Consider the following 21878-nt stretch of genomic DNA (forward strand, 5'->3'; position numbering starts at 1 on the left):
GCTAGGGTTAAAGAGTTTTTTTTAAAAAAGTAATACAAGCATAGCTGTTTAATATTGCTTCCAGGTGTAGTTTTGTGCCATAACTAAATTTAATCAAATGAAATCAACAAACTTTCTGCTCCAGACTTAGTATTTTCTTTATTTATAAACATAATCCCTACATTTCTGGGAGGTCTAAAGCTGTCCATTGCATCCTGTCTGGCACCCATGCTAAATCTTTGACTCAATACTAATAATAATAGCCAATTAGCCCATCACAAGACAGGATTGTCAGGTCTCTCCTCCACATCGGTCTTCTCTCCTGACCCTCCAGTCTCTCGCTCCGTCTCTCTTTCTCTCCTCCTCCTCGGCCTCCCCCCCCCCAGCTCTCCTACGCCTCCTGCCTCTCTCTCTGTCTCTCTCTTTCTCTTCTCCTCCTCCCCCTTCTACCTCTCACTCGGGGGACTGCGGAGCCCAAATGGCCGTTTGGGCTACACACTCCCCATGCTGCATGGCGGCCTGGCTGAGAGGCGCAGAAGTCAGCCGAGCGCCACAGCGGGAGGCGAAGGGGGGTGGGGCGGTGATGTTCATGGCCAGGGGGCGGAGCCTGGAGCTGCTGTCACGCTGCACGTCACTGCCCCGCCCCGCTTCACCTCCCGCTGTGGCGCTCGGTTGACTTCTGCACCGTTCAGCTGGGCCGCTGCGGCGGAGCAAGCGGCACAAGTGGCCGTTTGGGCCTCGTACTCCCCATGCAGCATGGGCCGCCCAGAGGGAACAGCCAGCATTTCAGCAACAGTGCCACCCAAAGGGAATAGCCAGCATTTCAGGCAACCGCGCCGCCCAGAGGGAACAGCCAGCATTTTGGCGTTACAGACTCACAGGCTACTATATATATGATGCCATATGTTGTTCTATATAAAAGCTCTCTTGCTGAGGGAGTGTGACCAATGGCTAGCATGCAAAGCAGGGACATTTTTATGGTTTTGAGTGTATTCATGCCTCTGATATTTGCTTGCTGCCAGATCTCAGGGAAGTCCATCTTTTATGCCTCAGTTTTCCCCGCTGCAAAAAGGGAATACTAATCATCTGTGTCATCTCCTGGAATGAGTTTTAATTAATAGTCAGTCCTTTGTGCTGCTTGGGAAAAGTTTCTGAAAAAATGCAATGTATTCCTTCCCATTTTTGTATAAATATATTTGTAAGAGATCACCACTGGTGGTAAGCAATTAGGAGTTATTTACATGCTGCATACTGATTTTACTGTGACCAAGTGAACTTTATTACCACCATGGCCTAGCTGAATATGTTTTTTTAAATGGGCAACAATTTTGAAGAAGCATCATGTATCTCCTGCTCATCCCTCTCCCCCACACTGACAAGAGTTGTGTTTTAAATAGAACATTAGAAGTTTCAGTACATTTCTGATAACCATGGCAACAGTTACATTAACTTTATTAGCCTTATGTAGTATAACACACATAATCACTGCCGATTATTTTTCAGACTCTAACATAAATGATACTGGTATTAGAATGATAAATAATCATATCTAGGATTTTACTTTTTTAAAAGCACTGACCAATAACAATGTCTACACTGCAATTAAAAACCCGTGGCTGCCCAGTGCCAGCTGACTTATGCTTGTGGGGCTTGGGCCGCAAGGCTATTTAATTGCAATGTAAACATCTGGGCCCAGGGACTTTGAAAGTTGGGAGGGTCCAACGCTGCATCCCAAGTTCAGATGTCTTTACTGCCACTAAGCAGTCATAGAATCCTAGGGCTGGAAGAGACCTTAGGAATCATCGAGTCCAGCCTCCTGCCCAAAGCAGGATCAATCCCAACTACCGTATATTCCGGCGTACAAGACGACCTCTGAAGTTAAAAAACATCCCCCAAAAATCGGGGGTCGTCTTGTACGCCGGATGCCCCGCCGCCGGAGCCCCTCCGCGGCTTTCAAAGCCTCGGGGGAAGCCGGCGGCGGGGCATCCCAGGCGCGCATGGGCTGCCCGCCCGCCGGAGCCCCTCCGCGGCTTTCAAAGCCTCGGGGGAAGCCGGCGGCGGGGCATCCCAGGCGCGCATGGGCTGCCCGCCCGCCGGAGCCCCTCCGCGGCTTTCAAAGCCTCGGGGGAAGCCGGCGGCGGGGCATCCCAGGCGCGCATGGGCTGCCCGCGCGCCGGAGCCCCTCCGCGGCTTTCAAAGCCGCGGAGGGGCTCCGGCGGGCGGGCAGCCCATGCGCGCCTGGGATGCCCCGCCGCCGGCTTCCCCCGAGGCTTTCAAAGCCGCGGAGGGGCTCCGGGGGGGGGGGGGGGAGCCCAGGCGCTCCTGGCGGCTTTGCTCCCGGTGCCTCTGGTCTGCTGGGGACCATCTCCAGCAGACCAGGGACACCGGGAGCAAAGGAGGCGGAGGGGCGCTGGGGTATAAGATGAAACCCTATCTTTTAATTAAAAAGATAGGGGGTCGTCTTATACGCCCAGTCGCCCTATACGCCGGAAAATACGGTAAATCAACCCAGCCAGGGCTTTGTCAAGCTGAGACTTAAAAACCTCTAGGGATGGAGATTCCGCCACCTCCCTAGGTAACCCATTCCAGGGCTTCACCATCCTCCTAGGGAAATAGTTTTTCCTAATATTCAACCTAGACCTCCCCCACTGTAACTTGAGACCATTGCTCCTTGTTCTGTCATCCATCACCACTGAGAACAGCCTCTCTCCATCCTCTTTAGAACCATCCTCCCTTCAGGTAGTTGAAGGCTGCTATCAAATCCCCCCTCACTCTTCTCTTCTGCAGACTAAATAAGCCCACATCCCTCAGCCTATCCTCATAGATTATGTGCTCCAGCCCTCTAAGCATTTTGGTTGCCCTCCACTGAATCCTTTCCAATGCATCCGCATCCTTTCTATAGTGGGGGACCCAGAACTGGACATAATACTCCAGATGTGACCTCACCAGAGCCAAATAAAGAGGAATAATCACTTCTCTAGACCTGCTAGCAATGCTCCTCCTAATGCACCCTAATATTCCATTAGCCTTCTTGGGTACAAGGGCACACTGTTGACTTCTCATCCACTGTAATCCCCAGGTATTTTTCTGCCGAACTGCTATTTAGCCAGTCGGTCCCCAGCCTGTAACAATGCTTGGGATTTTTCCATCCCAAGTGCCGGACTCCACACTTGTCCTTGTTGAACCTCATCAGATTTCTTTTGGCCCAATCTTCTAAATGTCTACGTCACTCTGGACCCTATCTCTGACCTCCAGTTTATCTACCTCTCCCCCAGCTTAGTAATAGCTGCAAACTTTCTGAGGGTGCAATCCATCCCCTCATCCAGATCATTAATAAAGATGGTGAACAAAACTGGTCCTAGAACCCATCCTTGGAGAACTCTGCTAGAGACCGACTGCCAACCTGACATTGAGCTGTTGATCCATGTGCCCATCTTTAAAAAAGGGAAGAAGGACAATCCAGGGAATTAGGGTACATCTACACTAGCCCCCTAGATTGATCTAAAGGTGACCAAAATTGCAAATCAAGCCCAGGATTTAAATATCCCGCGCTTGATTTGCATGTTCCCCGCTGGTCGCCATTTTAGAAATTGACTAGCCTGAAGTAACTGCCTGCGTCTACACGCGGCAATGAAACAGGATTCCGATTTAAACACCTAACTTGAATTAGCTGGTATTCCTCCTGCAATGAGGTTTATATTTAAAACTGGGCTTGATTTGCAATTTCGGTCACCTTCATTAGCCTCCTTAGATCGATTGGCGGGGCTAGTGTAGACGTACATCAATAGACTAGTTAGCCTTACCTCAGTCCCTGGAAAAATCATGGAGGGGAGCCTCAAGGAATCCATTTTGAAGCACTTGGAAGAGGGGAAAGTGATCAGGAATAGTCAACATGGATTCACCAAGGGTAAGTCATGCCTGACCAATCTGATTAGCTTCTATGGTGAGGTAACTGGCTCTGTGGATATGGGAAAGTCATATACCTTGACTTTAGCAAAGCTTTTGATATGGTCTCCTACAATATTCTTGCCAGAAAGTTAAGGGAATACAGATTGGATAAATGGACAGTAAGATGGATAGAAAGCTGGCTAGACTGTCTGCCCAAATGGGTAGTGTTCACTGGCTCGATGTCAGGTTGGCCATCTGTTTCCAGCGGAGTGCCTCAAGGATCTGTTTTAGGACCGGTTTTGTTCAATATCTTTATTAATGACCTGGATAGGGGGATGGATTGCACCCTCAGCAAATTCGCAGATGACATTAAGCTAGGGGGAGAGGTAGATAAACTACTTGAAATTGATGTAAATGACCATCCAAGGTCAAGGTCCAAGGTCAAGGTCTATCTACTGTCCGAAATCAGTGCTTCTTGTGGAAATGCTTTGACGTTACTGTTCAGGCAAAAGCCCTTTTCCGGAAATGCTTTTGCGCAAAAGGGCCAGTGTAGACAGGCAGCTAAGACGTTTTGCGCAAAAGCAGGCTAAATGGAAAAAAGCCCTATGGGCGCTCTGAGCCAGGCTTAGCTTCCTGGACTTACTGCTAATGCGAGCCTCCTTAAAGCAGACGCAGGCTGCTGAGGTCACCAGGCAGGGCCATTATTTGGACCTCAGGGCTGAGGTCTGCCACGTGGCCCCTGCGTCCTCAGCAGCAACCCCGCAGCAGGATGGCAGTTCCAGAGGGGCACCAGCCACCCGCACCCCCAGCACAGGAGGCCCCCAGGGGCCACAAACGAAGGGCCCCATCCTGGTCCTCAGGGGAGCTGGACAACCTGCTCGACCTGTGGCAGGAGGAGGAGGCCCTCCATGAGACCCGCTCCCGGTGCCGGAACGCCGACATCTTCACCCACATGGCCCATGCGCTCGCCCAGCAAGGCGATCCAGCCCGGACCCTCGAGCAAGTCCGGGCTAAAGTGAAGGAGCTACGCTATGTGCAGGCCAGCGAGGGCCAGGGGGCAGGAGCAGATACCTGCCCCCATTACGACTTGCTCCATGCCATCCTGGGCCAGCCAGCCTGGGAAGCCCCAGACATGCCTGTCGACAGCAGCACGCAGCCCCCTGTCACCAGGACCACCGAGGCAGGGGAAGGAGACAGCAGTGCGTCGGAGGATGAGGCTGGCACTGCCACCCTGCAGGCCCCCTCCAGCAGCCCCGACGTCTCCTGCGCATCCTCAGAGGCCGGGGAAGGATGCACTGGTGAGTGTTGCACTTTGCACTCACAAGGGCGGGCGGGGGGGGGGGGAGCCAGGTGCCCAGAGTGGGGAAGGAGAGAGCATGTCACTCAGGCCACGTGAGCTGCACACTGTGTAGCATTAGGCAGGAAGCAACACGTGCAGCCTGGTGACCGAGCGGCATGTGGCCGCGGCAGGCAGCTCCAGGGCACGCCTGGGACCGTGCTACTCACACACATTCGGTGGGACCAGGGGGAAGGGTGGATGCCGGCTGGAACTGGCCAGGGCCCCAGGGTCTCAGCCCAGAGCCCGCACCTCCACAAGGGTGCAGCACAGAGAACGGCACACTGTCCCATGCCTGGCTGTGAGGCACAGCCAGCTGCTCCTGGGAAAACCACAGCGTCACAGCCCTGTGAACATGGCCCCCACTGAACCCCTCACTTGCTCCCGGTGCCTTGGCTGGCTCCCCGAGGGAAGTCCCCACTGCGACCACACATGTCCCTGGGCTACGTGTGTGAGGGATAGTGGGAGGGAGAAGGGGGGGAAATGCTCGGGCCACCCCTAGAGCCACCTGAGTTTTGCTGCAAGGATGGGACACTCCCCAGTCACTCTCCTGGTTCCGTCCAGGAGATATCCCACGCAATGGGGATCTGAGAGACAAAACCACCTCTGCCAGTCACTGTGTGTGGATTCATCTCTCTCCCTGTCAAACACGAGTGATTAGCCCAAAGCCTCACAGCCTCCACTGGCAGGGAGTTCCACAGGTTAACGCAACACAAGCACCCTCCAGCCCTCCATGGGGTCAGGACACAGACCGGTGGTTACAATACATGGAGGAGGACCCTACTCCAGGGGTGGTTCTCTTTGCAAACATACAACACGTGGGGCAGGGGGGGATCCGAATGGGCCCAAGCCATACTACTGTGGTGTCACCTGGGCTCAGGGGTGGAGGGCATGAGGTGTGGGGACAGTGGCCGGCCTGCCTGACTGACCCATCCTTTCTTCTCTTCCCTGCAGCGGGAGCAAGCACAAGCCGGGGACCCTCCAGTCCGGCAGCAGCTGTGGCAGCAGCGGCACCCCCAGCTAACCAGCCACTGAGGCAGAGGCTCCGCCACTGGGACCAGCTCCTTCGGCGCCACGTGCAGACCATCGAGTGCATCAAAGCTGCGATTACGCAACGCGTTGAGGGGGACCTGCAGTGGCGCCAGGAGGCCACCCTCATCGCCCACATAGCCCATGCCATCCATTATGGCATGGCCTTACCCCATGCCTCCGCCATCCCTCCCCTAGCACTGCAATGCCCCCTCCTGCAATGCCCTCTCCTGCTGCTCCTGCAATAGCCCCTCCTGTCACTCCTGCAATGCCCCCTCCTGCCCACCTCTCCGTGCAGCCTGCCCCGATGAGGCTTGCCTCCCATGTGCAGGTCCACCCCCACAGAAGCGGTCGCAGGGGCCACCCCTCCCAGGAGTAGCTCCTCCCCCTCCCGGTTGAAGGTCTCCTCCCCCTCTCCCCCTTGTAAATAAAAACATACAAGTTTTTCAGTTGAAAACAAAACTGTGTTGGTTATTGTGTTACTGGAGGTAACTTTAATAAATGATTTGAGATGCCAATTAGCCAACTAAATTGAAGAGGATTACAAAATGCGGACACCAAATACCGTATCTATCACCGGTCGTTCCTTTAATTGGTCGTTGGTTTGTGGCGCATAAATAAATACTGACACTTTTAAGTAAAATTTAAACCACAACTATATTAACATAAATAACAAACAAGCAAGGAAGGTTAAAAGACACACACAAAAGAATATGTACATAGTATAGACACAGGGACGATTGTAGTGTTGCTGGCAACCTCAATCCTTTGGTCCTTCCGGGCTTCGGGAGAGGAACAGCCAGGAGATCCCTCAATGGAAGACGACGGCGAAGCTGGCGACCTCAATCCTTTTTGTCCTTCCGGGCCTCGGAAGAGGAACAGCCAGGAGAGCCCTCAAAGATGACTGGAATCGGGTACGCTGACTCGAGCCTTCCGCACGAACCACGAATCCTCTTTCTGTTCTTCGGGACAGCTCGGACTGGCGATGGTGGCCTTAACCCTAGCCTAAACTAAAAGAAAAACCCTAGCTACGTCTGAACATGCACGATGACGGCCGATATGCTTGGAACCGACGCTGCCTGACGAAGAGTCATGACGATGATAGCTAATTTAACTAAACCTAACTCTGGACCCAATTTAAATTGGTAGGTGCAAGCCTTCTGCTTGACCTGACCTGACAGACAAGACTACCAAGGGAGTCTTAGTACCAAACAAACAAGTATAACCAAGGTTGGTTTCTTCTATGCAGTACATTTACAATTGGGGGGAGGTAAGAGGAGGGGAGGGGAAAGAGTAGGGGATGGGAGGGAGTTGTATGGGGAGACCGAGGCGATCCTACTATGGGACTTATGCGAACATGCCCGTCAGGGCCTCTCGGATGTGCACCCCATCCTGGTGTGTCTGGCGGATGGAAGCTGTGTGGGGCTGTTAAAACGTCTGTGCCTTGGCTGCCATCCATGCAGGGAGAAAGGCCTCCCCACTCCGCTCCACAATGTTGTGGAGCATGCAGCACGCGGCCAGTACCACCGTTGCATTCCGCTCACCCATCTCGAGATGGGTGAGCAAACATTGGAAGCAGGCTTTTAAGCGGCCAAAGGCGAGCTCCACCTGATTTCGGGCCAGGTTGAGGCAGTCGTTGAACCGGGCTCGGTTCTGGTCTGGCTGCCCCGTGTAGGGCCGCATTAGCCAGGGCAGCAGAGGGTAGACTGCGTCCCCAACGATGCATATGGGCATAGGCACATCTCCGACAGTCAACTCCCGCCGGGGGAGCTAGGTGCCCGCCTTCAGCCTGCGAAACAGTCCGGAGTTGTGGAGGATGCAGGTGTCATGTGCCCTGCCAGACCAGCCCGCATAGACATCCAGGAAGCGGCCCTGGTGCTCCATGAGGGCCTGGAGAACAATCGAGCAGTACCCCTTCCTGTTCGTGAAATGGGCTGCTCGATGCTCCGGGGCCTGGACGGGGATGTGGGTTACATCCAGGGCTCCCCTGCAGTTGGGGAACCCGACGGCAGCGAAGCCGGCCAGCGTAGCGTCCACGTCGCACAGGCAGATCACTCTCGGGAGCAGGACATCATTGTGCGTGGATGACCTGCAGAAGGGTACAGAGAAACACAGGGGAACACATCACATAAGGCAGGGGTGAGTGTGCGCTCCATTGATCCCCTTCCCCCGTGATTCCCTCTGTCCTCACGCACACGCACACGCACACACACACCAGGGCCCCCTTGCCTCACGCCCCCTACCCCCACCAGCAGGCCTGTGCAAGGGAGGGATGGCCCAAACCCCTAGGTGATCCAGCCTGGAGTCTTGGCTGCCCCTGGGCATGGAGTGCAGCACCCTCCCCCTACCCCACTCCCCATTCCCCCTGGGATTTACCTCCATGACGATCACACCGACGGTGGATTTTCCCACCCTGAATTGTTGTGCCACCGATGTCCGGGGTGGCCAGCTTCCATAGCGCGATGGCGACCCTCTGGTGATGGGGATGGATGCATGCAGCCGGGTGGTGGCTCTCTGGAACGCAGGGGCGAGCCAGGCACACAGCTCCAGGAATGTCCGCTTTTGCATGCAGAAATTCCAGAGCCATTGCTGGTCGTCCCATTGCCCAAGGACCAGCTGCTCCCACCAGTCCGTACTGGTGTCCAGTCTCCAGATTGGCCTCTCCACGGTGGGGTGGGGATGCCACAGAGATGCCATGGCCTCTCTGGTGAGGGAGTCCAAAGTGGTCTGTGCCTCCCGGTCCTGGAACATGAGGGCACCAGCCTGGAGCACCAGCTGCAGGCACTCAAAAATGGCCGACAGGGGCCAGAGCAGGCACATGGCCACCCGTGGCTCCATGGCAGACAAAGCAAGACACAAGAAACCAAAACCAGGAAAAAGCACTAGGTGGCTAAAGGGTGGTGTCCAAAAGGCAGACGGCAACTACCAAAACTGCTAGGGCTGTCTGTCCCTGCAAGAGGTCCTAAACCACAAAGCAGGAGACAAACGGCTGTCCAGCGAGACCCCTTTAAGCACGTGTCTGAAAGGAGCTCCAGCCCCCGCCCCTGGAAAGGGCTAGTGCCCTTTTGCCCTCTTCAAAATGGTTCTAGGCTTCTGCTTTTGCGCAAAAGCGTCCAGCCAATAAAGACGCGCTTTTGCGCAAAAGCGCATCATTATAATGATAACTCCGGGATCAATCTAGATGCTCTTTTCAGCAAATACTTTTAACGGAAAAACTTTTCTGTTAAAAGTATTTCTGGAAAATCATGCCAGTCTAGACGCAGCCTCCAGGTATGAATGGGTGAAAATGAGATGAGAATCGTGTCATCAATTTTGCCTCTGATTTCTTTCTCTTTTTTTTTTTTTTTTGGAACTGAGCAGGTTGTAAACTACATTGAGCGCAACATTTTTGTCTTAGAGCAAGTATATACTTATGGGAGTGGAGTGTGTGCAGTGAGCACTGCTCAGGTGTTGCTCCTTCTCCCTGGTGTCACACATTAGATCTACAGCAGGAGCATTGGGACACTGCCGGGAGTCCCACTGGCTAGGAGTTTTAGGCCCCTGTTTGCTGCTTCCAGGAAGAGGCCTGGGTCATAACTCCTTCCCTGGCTGCCTTTTGACAGCAGCCACTATTGCAGCACTGGAAACCCTTGGCAGGAGGGCGGGGACGGGGTGGTGGGAGGGGAGAAGTGCCTACTGCTTGGCTCCATCAGGGCTGGATCATCATGTCTGAGTGAGACTGAGAGTACTTTCATTCCCTCCACAGTGAGGAGGTTGGGATCACACATGTTTTGGCCTTGGCCGCGGTGAGCACAGCAGGTTCGTAAAGGACCACTTGATGGCCCTCTTGGGCCTCACAAAGGACAAGTGAGTGACATGGTTTCTGAGCTGTGCTAAATGTTCAAGATTTATGGGCAGAGTTGCTAGGTCAGTAGCCTCTAAATAGGTCCATGCAATTTTGTGCATGTACTTCTGTGGAGTCTATTCGTATACACTACTGATTATGTACCTACAATGGTAGATGCATTTGAGACTGTGCGTACCTGGGTAAAATTGTACCGCCTCAGAGATCCAATTCTGCAAGGAGCCGAATGCTTATCAGGTGGCATGCATAATACCAATTGAAACCAGCGGTAATCAACCTGAAAGGATGAGGCATGTCATTAGATTAGTCCTGCTAAATATGTGACCAATGATTTTCAAAGTACAGTGAAATTCTGTTACAAAGATCCATTTCCTCAGAAAGAGCATGGTATACAGCGCCATAAAACTGTCAGCCTCCCAAATCAGAAGCTCATGGAAGCAAATTTTCAAGATTTGGAGGGCAGAGGCATTATCAGGCATTCTGTGGTGAGGTAGTTCAGTCAAGTGGTACAGTAATTGACTAAAAGTGGCACTTCTGGCCTTTTGGAAATATCAAAGAAAATCAAAGGCTACATTCCAATCAAATCCTTACAACTAAAAGTCCTGTTATGAATAGAAGGGTGGGACAAACACATGAGCAGAAATAAAAGCTAGTTTATGGAAAGTAAAATTTGAAGCCAAAGGATCATACTACAAGTAGGGATCAGTAAAACGTTAATGCTACTGTAACTGCTACTTTCTTGTGTTAATACCAAGAGAACCTCTTTTCTTATATGATTTTCAGCCCAACTTAGGGTCAAGAGTCTGAGAGAATCATGTGAAGTTTGTCACAGGCAGTTTTGGGAAGTCAGCAATAGCAGCGTCAGTGGAGAGACAGATAAAATGAGCTCAGAAATTTACAACTATTTACATTTATATTATTTTATTTTATTTTCAGGTGCAGAAACCTCACATTTCCCACTAGCCTTCCTGAGGTCAGCATTGTTTTCATATTTGTTAACGAAGCCCTCTCAGTGATTCTACGTTCCATTCATTCTGCTATTGACCGGACTCCTCCTTACCTGCTCAAAGAAATTATCTTAGTGGATGACAACAGTAATAATGGTAAGGGCTATCTTTGGAACATAGCTCTGGATTGTGTGTGACTAGTAGCACATTTCCTCAAGTTCTGACTTGCAGACATCCTGTTAGAGTTTCAGAGGGTGTGTTTGAGAATACCAGAGAATTGTTTGTTTTTTTCCCCTCTAGCCTTAGACCCTTCTCCTGGGACAAGTTTTGCCTTCAGATGTGCAAAAGTACTTGCCACTGACATCCAGTGAGAACAGAGGCAGAGAACAGAGCTTCATTCCCTATGTTTAATGGGCTCAGTACATTGATGTGTTTAATGTGCCCAGTGGGGGCTCTCGTACATTTCAAAGGAGGAATGCGGACGTGCCTGTCAACTAGTCGAGTAGTCGATGGAAATTCCATCGACAACTTGACTAGTCAATTAACTGCAAAGGTTGGGCTCTGCTAGGAGTTAATTTCAAACTCATAATATTTAAGTGGGATCAACATCCCTTCTTCTGAAGGAGAATGCCAAATGAAGGGCTTCTGTTCCACCTCTAGCCTTATGACAGCTCTTACCTGAGTCCCTGTTTCTGCATGCTGGGAGCCACAACTCTCTCTCTGGCATTCCTTGGACTTTTTTTTAGCAGAGCACAGACTGTAGCAGGCAAAATAAATATGCTCCTCACCCAAAGCTGAAACTCCCCTTCTCCACCTCTTTTTTTTAATTCTCTCTGTCAAGAAAAAGCTCAAATCCCAGCTTCAAACACATTTCCACATAAAACAACTAAATGTATGGTGTTAGCACCCTGGTTGCATGAGGATATTTAGGTCCATTCCAACCCTAATGAATAACGCTGTGTTTAGAGTCAACCAAGCCTGACCTACCTTTTCATGATTAGGTATTTTAAGGTGCAATATGGGTAAGATAGTATGCAGAATTTATGTGGTGATGGTCTTGATTTAGGGCACGATATGGGATGTAACAGTGCAACAGAGTGATCAAAAATCACAAATAATATAATAGCAAACTATGAGAGAACTAAATAAAATAAGCTGAGTGAATCAGAAATCACTCATGAATTTTTGGCTTGTTTATGCATTTCATTATGTAGCACTTGGACATTCCCTGGCACATGGTTGTATTGAGACAAAAAAAGGAGATGTTTTTACACAAGGAGAACGATAGGCTGGTCTTCCCTTCCTCTGAAATATGTGACCATCCAGACAGGAGAATGCAGACTCAGAGTTGATGGGAATAACTTTCTGGCATGGTTTAGGACAGGTGTTACCCTCACAGAGAGCCCCATTGGTTCCTGGAAAATCTCCATCCCATGCTACTTTTTTGTACCCACTCTCTTGCTTCATCAGTAGAGTCCATTGCCGGCAGCACGGGGCTTTCTCCACAAGCTGGCTAGCATTCTCTGTATTTTGGACTGAATTTTGATTACCACATTATGTATGCTGAGTCTTTGGGTATGAAGGGCTATTCAGTGGATGTGGATCAAGAAAGCTGGATCAGGGGATTGTGTTATTAGTTTAATTTTTTCTTTTACAATTTATTTACAATTTTCTTTGTCAGTTTAGATCAGCTGTTTGGGGTGTGCTTCCCAGCCTTTGGGTATGTCTACACTACAGCGCTAATTCGAACTAAGCTAATTCGAACTAATGCATCCAGACTAAAAAACTAGTTCGAATTAGCGTTTTGCTAATTCGAACTAGCATGTCCACACAGAGTGGACCCTGAACTGGGGTTAAGAATGGCCGGAAGCAGTGCCGGCAGGGCATGAGATGAGGACGTAGAGCGTGGAACTGCTGTCTCAAGCTAGCCGAGGGCTGTGCTTAAAGGGACCCAACCCCCACCCCGGACGGACAGTTCTCAGGAGTGGCCCGCTTGCAAAGCAGTCCTGGCTTGGATTGCCCGGAGTACCCACACTGGGCACATCACAGCACTCGGCCATCAGACCGGCTGCACTTGCCTCAGGCTGTCATCTGGGGAGAGGGGGCAATTGGGGGGGCTGCAGGAGAGGTTCCATCCCCAGAAGCCCACAGAGCCACCCCAGTCCTCCCCATCGGGAGCTCATACCCCATTCCTCCCTCACCTCCTTCCACTTACCCCCCCCAGCCCCCCTTCCTGATGTACAAAATAAAGGAAAATTGTGTTCAAAAATAGAATCTCTCTTTATTGAACAAAGCTCGGGGAGACTGGGAAAAGGAGGTGGGAGAGGGGAAGAGAGAGGGTGGGAGAGGGGAGGGCAACTACAATGATCAGAGGTTTGGAAGAGGTCCCATATGAAGAGAGGCTAAAGAGACTGGGACTTTTTAGTTTAGAAGAGAGAAGACGGAGGGGGGATAGGATAGAGGTCTATAAAAGCATGAGTTGGGTGGAGAGAGTGCATCAAGAAAAGTTCTTCATTAGTTCCCATAATAGAAGGAGTAGAGGACACCAAAGGAAAGGAATGGGTAACAGGCTTCAAACTAATAACAGAAAGTTGTTCTTCAAAAAGCAAAGAGTCAACCGGTGGAACTTCTTGCTGCAGGAGGCTGTGAAGGCTAGAATTAGAACAGCGTTTAAAGAGAAGTGAGATAAAGTGATGGAGGTTGGGTCCATGGAGTGGTATTAGCCAGGGGGTAGGAGAGGTGTCCCTGCCCAAAGTTTGTGGAAGACTGGAGAGGGATGGCACGAGACAAATGGCTTGGTCACTGTCTTTGGTCCATCCCCTCCAGGGTCCTTAGGGTTGGCCACTATCGGCAGACGGGCTACTGGGCTAGATGGACCTTTGGTCTGACCCAGGATGGCCATTGTAAGCTCAGGGCTCAGGGTCGGGGGTCTCAGTGGACCACCTTGATTTTCATGCCAATCTGCTCCTGGGTGGCCAGGCTGGCAGCTCTCCTGCCCTAGACGGCCACTTTCCTGTGCCTAGTGTGGAGGTCGTGGACGAGGTCCACGATCTCCGCACTAGACCAGGTGGGTGCCCGCCTCTTGCGGTCCCGGGCAAGCTCCCGGGAGCCGCCAGCCTGGTCCCGGGAAGAGGGGGAGGGCTGGGGGGCATCGGATGGCTGGCTCGAGCCGTGCCAGGTGCAGGGTCTGCTAGCTGGGTGCTGGCAGGCTTGCACCTGGCACGGGCATCGTAGCCAGCCCGTGCCCCTTTATGGAGTCCGGGGTTGGGGGGGGGGGGGGCAATAGAGTTTCCCTGGTGTTGGCCAGAGTGGCCACTAGGGCAAGCTGGGGTGGGCTAGCCTCCCACTAGTTGGAATTAAGGGGCTACACACCCCTTAATTCGAACTAGTAAGTTCAAACTAGTCTTAGTCCTCGTAGAACGAGGTTTACCTAGTTCGAACTAAGCGCTCCGCTAGTTCGAATTAAGTTCGAACTAGAGGAGCGCTAGTGTAGCGCCTATCAAAGTTAATTCGAACTGACGTCCGTTAGTTTGAATTAACTTTGTAGTGTAGATATACCCTATGGGTATGTCTACACTACCCCGCTAGTTCGAACTAGCGGGGTAATGTATGCATACCGCACTTGCTAATGAAGCCCGGGATTTGAATTTCCCGGGCTTCATTAGCATAAGCGGGGAGCCGCCATTTTTAAATCCCCGCTGCTTCGAACCCCGTGTAGCGCGGCTACACGGGGCTCGAACTAGGTAGTTCGGACTAGGGTCCTATTCCGAACTACCGTTACTCCTCGTGAAACGAGGTGTACCGGTAGTTCGGAATAGGCACCCTAGTCCGAACTACCTAGTTCGAGCCCCGTGTAGCTGCGCTACACGGGGTTCGAAGCAGCGGGGATTTAAAAATGGCGGCTCCCCGCTTATGCTAATGAAGCCCGGGAAATTCAAATCCCGGGCTTCATTAGCAAGTGCGGTATGCATACATTACCCTCCTAGTTCGAACTAGGAGGGTAGTGTAGACATACCCTTTGTGATTTAATCTTTTCTGGGGTTTGTGTTACTGAGAGATTGTGAGCATTGCTGCAAGTAAGATAAATGAGTTACTCGGGATTTCCCTGCAAAGTTTTCTGGCGAGACAAGAGCCTGCATTTGTGGTCTGAAGATTTCCCCCCAAAATAGGCACTGCACATGTGCCCAGAACTGACTCCAGACTGTCAGATTTTTCAGTGAGATAACAGCAGTAACAGTCACAGGTGCCAGGGCAGGAGATATCACTGCAGTAGAGTTGACACTGATTAAAATAGAGACATTATAGGGAGACCGGACAGGCTGCAAATAAATGTATACATTACTGAATGTCCTCCAGTGCTCGGATTCATTGGCAGTAAAGGATTTAAATCAATACAGTGATGTCTTTTTTCACTAGCTCAGGACCTTTGGTTTTGCTTCTTTAAAATCTGAGATGGAATTCCGGTCTGTCTTTTCACACTGGGCCCAAATCTTGGCCCTGTTGAAGCTGATAGCAAAACCTCCCAGCATTTGGCCTGCCTCGGACTTTCAGGAAATAGCCATTAATCATGAAGAAATAGCAGCAGAGAAACTGGGCCATATTTTTATTCTGTTAGGCTGATTTGGTCAACACAGTGTATGATTATGTTAACATGTTAATGTGCATGTCCAACGTCTTTATGTTTATCTTGAACAATATATACCACAGTAGTTTCTTTTACTAAAACTCACTGAAGTTCTTCAAGTTCCCCATTATGCTTAAGAAGACCTCAATTTATCTTTTTGTGAAGACTTTGCCTCTTGAAGTTGCTTCTAAAACCTTGTTTCTCACCAGAAGTTGGTCTAATAACAGATATTACCTCACCCATCTGCTCTTTCTAAAACACTACAGTGTTATTTAAAACATTTAACAGAGCTCCAAACTCTGGTATAATAAAACAGTTTGTAGTGTTTTATGTAAACATTTCAAGTGTCGTCAACTCTTATGGAATTCTCATAAGCATACTATTAAATGTGAAATGTTTCTGTCGTACCTCGGTGTTCTTGTACCTCGTTACCTTCGGTGGTCTGGACTGTCAGTGTCAGCGTCGTCTGGTCAGGGTTGTCCTGGCGCGCTCCTGACAGGACCTCTACTCCATTGTTAAACTTTCGGCTGTGTGCGTAACAATCGGTACTCCCTTTATCTAGAGCGTTAGACCCCGTGCACTTGGGTCAACACAAGAGATCTCTGAGAGGCCCCGGAAACGACAGATGCAGGCAAGGTTTGAAATCAATCGAGCAGGTTTATTGTCAAATGTGAAGCTCTACCAGTTGGTAACAGAGATCAGTACAATGTTACACCACTGGGCACTATGGCCCGCGTTGACAAGGTACCAACACCGGGCAGGCCTATTGCCATATAACAGATATTAACAGCAGTTAGTCAAAGTTAAGCTTCTGTGCACTCTGTAAGTTTAGGCAATGACACCTGCCGTTCAGGTGCCTAGTGCACACCCTCCCCCCCCATGTCGGCCGGAGAGCACCCGCTGCGGTGTCCTTTTATAGACCAGTACAAACAACTTACATCATTTCTCTACGTACCAGGTTACCACCCTCTGTTGCCTAGTTACCACCCCTCACCTTATGGAAGGGGGGCTCACTTACTATCCTTCATGCTGTCAATTCCGACCTGGTCCCGAAACTAGGTCGATATGTGCATTAGTTTTTAGGGAGTTTTTGTACCAAGACATTTCTTATTAAGATGTTCCAATACTCCCCTTTGGCTTATAGTCTGTACCCAGTGCCTCCCTGTGTCCTTCCATGCTCGACCTAACTTACACAATCGCACAGTTATCAATAGGGCCTCTTTCTTGGCTCCTGTTACTGAACCAAAGTCTTGCTCACTAGATTGCAGGCCTGTTGCTGTTTTCATGTTACAGGCTTCTATTTAGGCCTGCTGACTCCATGTTACTGACCCTCAACTTACTACAGTTTCATGTGTGCTATGTGTTATGAGGTAATTCTTTGTTAAAATGAAATTTTAATTAAACCCACAGAAAGCATTTCCATCACTAGGTACATACTTAGAATAAGCACATGTTAAAAAACAAACTAAGCCTATGCTGATGATTACAGAGAAATTGTGCCAGACTCTGATCTTGGGTACATTGGTGTAGATGTGGAGTAATGCCATTGTCATTGCGATTGCTGCTGCTCAAGTATAATTTTACAGCAGCCATTCTACACCTGGGGATTGCTGGAATACAATGTGCTCTGCCCACACCCTCAGCCATTTGCAGGCTCACCAGTGGGATGGGGCAAAGAAGCAAGTGTCATGGGGCCTAACTATTCTAAAGGGCCCAGGGTTCCCGGCTACTAGGGCACCAGAGAGGCCTGGAGCTTCTTGCCCTTTAAATCATTGCTGGAGAACCACTCAGGCTACATCTAGACTACAGGCTTCTTGTGCAAGAAGCTTTTTTTGGAAGAGAGTGTCCAGACTGCCTGGACGCTCTCGCTCATGTAAGCTGGGATTGGTATGATCGGAGTAGCCACCGGGGTACCTGTACTTTTTCCTCTTTCCTCTTCTTCCAAAAGAACTCCCTCTTCCCCGTCCACACACACCTTTTTGTGAAAGAGCTCTTTCGCAAAAAGGCTTCTTCCTCATAGAATGCGGATTACCATTTCCTGAAAAACCCCTCTGTTCTTTCAATTTACTATTGAAAGAATGTGCTTGTAGTGTGGACGTAACTCAAGTTTTGTCAGAAAACTGTGTGGTCTAGACATAGACTCAGTGTGCTCCATCTAGCTCTGAGAGGGGGCAGTGATGTGGGCTGGATGCCTCAGTCCCACCCCTTCTGTTTGAAGCCCTGCTTCTTCTGGGAGTTGGGGGCCATCCCCCATTCCCTGCCAACCTTGTCAAGGGGCCTGGCAAGTCTTGTTGGCTCTGCTGGCCATTCCTCTCCTCCTCTGGTGTGGTGGTGGTGGGATAAAGATCTTCTGTGCCAATAGACTCCTTACTGGCAATTTAAGTAAGCTTTCCAGCCCCTTGCAGCACGTGAGGGCCAGGGTCAAACTCACTGTGTGTACCTCTGTGTGATGTTTCTCATACGTAGAGTTGAGAAGAAGGATCAAAGAATTCAAAGCGCAAGTGGTGGTCTCGTCCATCCTCCCTGTTAAAGGGAAAGGACTGGGTAGGGATTGTCGAGTTGAGGAAGTAAATGTGTGGTTGTGCAAGTGGTGTTAGAGAGAGGGCCTTGGTTTCTTTGACCATGGGACTCTATTCCAGGCACAAGGATTGTTAGGAAGAGATGGAGGTGGAACCAACTGGGGTGATGTTGTGGTTGGAGTCTGCTATGGGCCGCCGAATCAGGTGGATGAGGTAGATATGGCTTTTTTCGGACAACTGAGAGAAGTTTCCAGATCGCAGGCCCTGGTTCTCATGGGGGACTTTCATCCTCCAGACATCTGATGGGAGACCAATACGGCAGTACACAGACAATCCAGGAAGTTTTTGGAGAATATTGGGGATAACTTCTTGGTACAAGTACTGAAGAATCTGACCAGGGGTCGTGAGCAGTTTGACCTGCTGCTTACAAATAGGGAGGACTAATAGGGGAAGTAGAGATGAGTGACAACCTGGGAAGCAGTGTTCATGAGATGGTAAATTTCAGGATCCTGACCAAAGGAAGAAAAGAGATTAGTAAAATACACACTTGGACTTCAGAAGAGCAGACTTCAACTCCCTCAGAGATCTCTGGGATGCTAACATGAAGGGGAAAGGAGCCCAGGGCAGGTGGCAGTATTTAAAGAAGCTTTATTGAAGGCACAGAAAGAAACCATTCCAATGCGTAGCAAGAGAAGCAAATATGGTAGGTGATTGGACTGGATTACTGGGGAAAACCTTGGTGAACTTAAGCACAAAAAGGGAGATTACAAAAAGTGGAAACTTGGACAGATGACTGGGGAGGGGTATAAATGTATAGCTCGAGAATGCAGAGGAGTTATCAGGAAGGCGAAAGCGCAACTGGAATTGCAACTTGCAAAGGGTGAAGGATAACAAGAAAGGTTTCTATAGGCATGTTAGCAAAAAGAAGGTGGTCAGAGAGGGTGTGGGGCTCCTACTGGAAGAGGTAACCTAGTGATAGATGATGTGGGGAAAGCTGAAGTACTCAATGCTTTCTTTGCCTCTGTCTTCACGGACAAGGTCAGCTCCCAGACTAATGCGCTAAGTGACGCAATATGGGATGAAGGTGAACAGCCCTTGGTGGGGAAAGAACAAGCTAGGAACTATTTTAAAAAGCTAAATGTACATAAATCCATGGGTCTGGACTTAATACATCCAAGGGTACTGAGGGAGTTCGCAAATGTCATTGAGGAGTCTTTGGCCATTATCTTTGAAAAGTCGTGGAGATCGGGAGAGATCCCAGATGATTGGAAAAAGGCAAATGTAGTGCCCATCTTTAAAAAAGGGAAGAAGGATGATTCAGGGAACTATAGGCCGGCCAGTCTTACCACAGTCCCTGGAAAAATCATGGAGGGGATCCTCAAGGAATCCATTTTTAAGCACTTGGAAGAGGGGAAGATGATCAGGAATAGTCAGCATGGATTCAGCAAAGGGCAAGTCATGCCTGACCAATCTGATTAGCTTCTATGATGATGTAATTGGCTCTGTGGATATGAGAAAGTCAGTTGATGTGATATACCTTGACTTTAGCAAGCCTTTTGATATGGTCTCCCACAATGTTCTTGCCAGCAAGTTAAGGGAATGTGGATTGGATAAATCGATGGTAAGATGGATAGAAAGCTTGCTGGAAGGTCAGGCCTACCGGATAGTGATCAACGGCTTGATGTCAGGACGGTGGTCAGTTTCTAGCAGATAGCGCCAAGGTTTGGTTCTGGGACTGGTTTTGTTCAACAACTTTATTAATGACCTGGATGAGGGGATGGATTGCACTCTGAGCAAGTTTGCAGATGACACTAAACTAGGGGGTGAGGTAGATACACTGAAGGTCAGGGATAGAGTCCAGAGCGACTTAGACAAATTGGAGGATTGGGCCACAAGAAATCTGATGAGGTTCAACAAGTACAAGTGTAGAGTCCTGCACTTGGGACGGAAGAATCCCAAGCACTGTTACAGGCTGAGGACTAAGGGTATGTCTACACGACAGTGCTAATTCGAACTAATTTAGTTCGAATTAGTTAATTCGAACTAAGCTAATTCGAACTAGCGCATCTAGAACTAAAAACTAGTTTGAATTAGCGTTTGCTAATTCGAACTAGCGCGTCCACACTGATTGGACGCGGGGGCATTTAAGGGCAGCTGAAACTGGTTCTGGCAGGGCATCAGGTCAGTAGTTGCTTTGTGTGGCTGCTGTCTGAGGCTATCTGAGGCTCAAGCTTAAAGGGACCCCCCTGGAGAGCCGGTTCTCAGCTTTTCCTGCTTCCTTGCCAACCTCGCCGAGGGACAGCAAAGCGTTGGTCTCTGTGCCCGTCTGTGTCAGTGCTTCCCTTTGGGGGGGGCCGCCACAGGTGGCAACATGGAGCCACAGCTCGCCCTGCACCTTCTGGTGTGCTTTCTGGACTTGCTGCTGCAAGCCTGCCACCAATGGCTCGAGGCTGCCTGGCACCTCCTGGTACACGTCAGCCTCCTGCCTCTCCGCCTGGCCGCCCTGGGGGCCGTGGAGAAGCCGCGGCAGCGCCCCTGCACCGGCGTGCCCCGCCGCATCTGGCGTCTGGACACCAGCACCGACTGGTGGGACCGCATCGTCCTGGAGCGCTGGGAGGACCGACAGTGAACCCAGAACTTCAGGATGAGGAGGGACACCTTCCTGGAGCTCTGCGAGTGGCTCGCCCCTGCCCTGCGCAGAAGGGACACTCGCATGAGACCCGCCATCCCCCTCCAGAAGCGGGTGGCCATCGCCCTCTGGAAGCTCTCCACGCCGGACAGCTACCGATCCGTCGGGAACCAGTTCGGCATGGGGAGATTCACCATCGGAGCGGTGCTCATGCAGGTATGGCACTCGTCGGCCACCGAGCTGGGTGGAGGGGAGCTGCGAGGAGGGGATGGGCCGCCCCAGGGACAAAGGGGGGGGCGGGAGGAGGCGAAAGCGCCCCGCACTGGAGTGGTCGGTCTGTCCCGGCCATACTACACACTGCCAGGGGGGTTGCTTCCGGGAGTGGGGCGCTGGGCACTGCCAGGGCACGAACGCTCCCAGCCACCCGGGCGCCCCACTGATTGGCGCTTTGCTGTGTCTCTCTCCGCAGGTGGTCAAGGCCATCAACCGGGTGCTGCTCCGCAGGGTGGTCCGCCTCGCCGACCCGGACGCCGTCATCCGGGGGTTCGGCGCCCTCGGCTTCCCCAACTGCGGTGGGGCCATCGAAGGGACGCACATCCCCATCCGTGCTCCGGAACACCAGGCATCCCGTTACGTGAACCGCAAGGGGTACTTCTCCGTGATCCTGCAGGCCGTGTGTGACCACCGGGGACAGTTCACGGACATTAATGTGGGCTGGTCCGGCAAAGCACACGACGCCCGGGTGTACCGCAACTCCTCCGTGTGCCAGCGGCTGCAGGCCGGGACCTTCTTCCCCGACCGCCACATCAGGGTCGGGGACGTGGACATGCCCTTGTGACTGGTGGGGGATGCCGCTTACCCACTGCAGCCGTGGCTGATGAAGCCCTACACGGGGCACCTCAATCCCTCCCGCCAGGCCTTCAATGCCAGGCTGACTGGGGCCCGCATCGTGGTGAAGGGGGCCTTCGGGCCACTGAAAGCCCGCTTTCAATGCCTCCTCACCCGTCTGGACCTGGCCAAGCACAACATCCCTCCCGTGGTGGCAGCATGTTGTGTGCTCCACAATTTGTGTGAGCAAAAGGG

The 21878-nt window shown here is 51.1% G+C and overlaps 1 protein-coding gene across 5 annotated transcripts in view; it reads left to right on the forward strand.

The window, feature by feature from the left end:
• Positions 1 to 21878, forward strand: part of GALNT18 (polypeptide N-acetylgalactosaminyltransferase 18) — a 699281-nt gene that overhangs the window by 321917 nt on the left and 355486 nt on the right. For all 5 annotated transcript variants that reach the window (XR_012903608.2, XR_012903609.2, XM_075927908.2 and 2 more), the window contains one exon: positions 11013 to 11179. Coding sequence is in view for 3 of the 5 variants with exons in the window: in XM_075927908.2 (XP_075784023.1) it covers positions 11013 to 11179 (167 nt within the window). In the remaining 2 variants the exon portion in view is untranslated. The remainder of the gene's footprint in view (positions 1 to 11012; positions 11180 to 21878) is intronic.

Source organism: Pelodiscus sinensis, chromosome 5, assembly GCF_052426305.1.
Source record: "Pelodiscus sinensis isolate ZL-2025 chromosome 5, ASM5242630v1, whole genome shotgun sequence".
Lineage (NCBI taxonomy): Eukaryota > Metazoa > Chordata > Testudines > Trionychidae > Pelodiscus > Pelodiscus sinensis.